This window comes from Bidens hawaiensis, unplaced genomic scaffold (genome assembly GCF_021521415.1).
Source record: "Bidens hawaiensis isolate Kalapana, Puna unplaced genomic scaffold, B.hawaiensis_p1.1 tig00020951_1, whole genome shotgun sequence".
In the NCBI taxonomy this organism is placed as follows: domain Eukaryota; kingdom Viridiplantae; phylum Streptophyta; class Magnoliopsida; order Asterales; family Asteraceae; genus Bidens; species Bidens hawaiensis.
Genome location: NW_027493238.1, coordinates 259241 through 261927, shown reverse-complemented (window position 1 = coordinate 261927; position 2687 = coordinate 259241). Strand labels below are relative to the sequence as shown.

The following is a 2687-nucleotide window of genomic DNA, read 5'->3' as shown; positions in this document are numbered from 1 at the left end:
ACACCCTTAAACAAAAACCTACATTTGCTTATTAGGCGTCACATGACACAAAACACTCCATTTTACAGCCCCTACACTACACATAGCTTAAAAAGATTTTGTTATAATATTGGTTGAACTTTTTGACCAACACAATTTTTTTTCTTTTAATAGATTCTCTAACACGTGTCGCGTTATTAAGAAAAACATCGAGGTGGATTTGGTGATTTATAGGCTTTGCGGGGAGTACGAAGAAACTAGCGACCGTCTCCTTTAGTCTTGTTATTTTGCTATGTTAATTTAGAAATTCATGGTAGTTGGTGTCACACTGTCACAACCCACCAATGTATGCGTTTTTAGCCTGGAATTTGCTTAAAATCCTTGACTCTAGCAACTTGGGCTACAAAAGAAAATAGTTTTACATAGGGATAATTCTTACAGCATGTTTGTGTATTGAGTACGAGATATGGTGTCATTTTTTCAAACGTGTCAGCATGCCTTTCAAAAACTATATATAGAGGGCATCAAACCCTTATCATATCATTGGATAAAAAATCAACCAATCTTCAAAAACTTGTATTAAAAGATTGGTGTAATTTACAATTCCCATTGTGGCTTGTTTGGTTTCCGCTTACTTGTACTGCAAGTTATCACCAAATGAGTGAGTTTCAACTGATTATGGTTCAAGGTACGTGATATTAGCTAGCTGTAGTCACGTCTGAGATGTGTTCAAACAACATCCCAATTGAGTCTCAAATGGGTCCAAGCCTTTTGAATTTCTATAAGGCTAGCTACCTTTTTTCCTTTTGGATAAACCAATTTGAATACTTATGTTCATATTATAAAACATTAGAACCACTTGTTACCTTTTGAAATATATCATTTAAATATCTTAATTACTACAATACTTTCTTTATTCAAAATGCATCTAACAGAAATTTCTAAGCAACTAAAGCAATATAACACTAAGGGCTTGGGAGTAGATCACAAAACCATTTTTTTCCAAACCGAACTGGTTTGGTCAAAACATGGTCCAAACAAGTTTAGGAGCAAGAAAGGTCCACCCAGTCCAACTCGATTTTGTTTAGTTTAGAACCGGTTTTTCCTCAAACCGAATTGGTAGTTTATAAAGGGAACCGGTCCCAAAACCGACGGGCTAGATCGGTTTGGGTGAAACCGATTTTCTTGTCAAACCAGTTCAGGTCGAATCAGTCCCTAACCAATTTTTTTTACATCTCTAGTTGGGAGATATTGAGTTAAAGTTTTCAAAATGACAGAAATTAGGTGTTAAAGAAAAAACACTATAAGTTAAATATTTTGAATTTTTTATACATTTTCTAACAAAAAAAATATGAAAGAGGTTGATATTTAAGTTTGAGAAGATATTTAATGATTTTATCTATAAGTGGCATAGAAAGAAAAGTAAGTAGTCCGTACCATGCGGGCACACAGCTGTAGCCCAACAAACACTCAACCGTCCTGTATACTATAAATACCCCAGTAACCCACACCATCGTCTTCAACATCTCATGAGACGAGTAACCAACACATCACCGCTGATTCAATCCAATGGAGTCTCCATCGCCATCGTACTATGACTACTCGCAGCCGCTACAACACTCCGATTCATCTCGACCTACCTTAGGGTTTCCACTCGGCACCGGCTTGCTATTAATCGTCATTTTCAGCCTCAGCGGCATACTCTCCTGCTGCTACCATTGGGATAAGCTCCGCCACCTCCGTCTCGCTTCTTTCTCCCACAACGACGACGATATCTCACCTTCTAAACCTAATCATACCTGCTCGGTTAGTTAGTAACCTAATTTCACAATTAGTTGGTGTAATTGATTTGATTTAGAACTAATTAGTTGTTAATTTAATTAACAGGAAGCGTTAGAGAAGGAGAATCAGAGTTTTCCGGTGGTAATGCCTGGCGATCGGATTGCAAGGTTCATTGCGTTGCCGTGTCCGTGTGAACCGGTGGTTGCAGAACAAGCTCACAAGAATCAAAAGCCACCACCACACGTTGCTCTTACTCTCTGCTAAACTCTTATTCTTATTTGTATATATATATTTTATTTTGTTTTTACATAGACGTTTATGTTTTATTAAAGTTTACAGAATCGAATTTATTTTTGTTTTCATTTTTACTTTCATTTGGTTTTCTGGCTCCAGAGGCTGTGAAATTTTTGAGTAGGGTTCAGCGCGTCGTACACGGAACCTCTTCAGCTTATAGGTCTCAAAGCTTCGTTTTTAGCAGGATTGGCTTTGCTGTTCAAAAGGGGGTTGCGGCGCAGCTTGTTGCCCGTTTGCCTGTCACTTTATTGTAATCGTTTTATATTAAATTATATAAAACTTCGATTATTTATATATTTAAGAAGAAAATTTACAAAACACTATTTTATTCCTTTTAGGCTATGGAGAATTTTTGTGCGGCTTTAGTGATTTTAAGTTTTGCTTACTTTTTTGATTTGAGAGCAAATCAGGAAAATGCTATATTTTAGTAAATCAGCATAAAATTAAAAACAAGTGTCGACCATTTACGGCCTACCAAACTGTTTGGTGGGTCATTTCTGTCTATTTGATTTGATGCAATGATGCTTCATTCTTTCAAAGACCCGTTCAACTTTGAAACAAGATATTTGAATTTTTCAGGCTATATGTAGCGGATGGCTACAAAATGAGACGTTTTATGTCATGTGATGTCC

At 36.5% G+C, this 2687-nt stretch overlaps 1 protein-coding gene across 1 annotated transcript; it reads left to right on the top strand.

Annotated features, from left to right (window-relative positions):
• Positions 1–1548: 1548 nt before the first annotated feature.
• Positions 1549–2068, top strand: LOC143562381 (uncharacterized protein At5g65660-like). The gene is made up of 2 exons (XM_077050203.1): positions 1549–1785; positions 1867–2068. The coding sequence occupies exons 1-2, from the start codon at positions 1549–1551 to the stop codon at positions 2023–2025; spliced, it is 396 nt and encodes a 131-aa protein (XP_076906318.1). The 3' UTR covers positions 2026–2068.
• The last annotated feature ends 619 nt before the right edge of the window (positions 2069–2687 follow it).

Coding starts and splice junctions, on each gene's coding strand:
- LOC143562381 (XM_077050203.1), top strand. CDS start 1,549: ATGGAGTCTCCATCGCCATCGTACTATGACTACTCGCAGCCGCTACAA. Junction 1,786..1,866: donor AACCTAATCATACCTGCTCG/GTTAGTTAGTAA, acceptor TTTAATTAACAG/GAAGCGTTAGAGAAGGAGAA.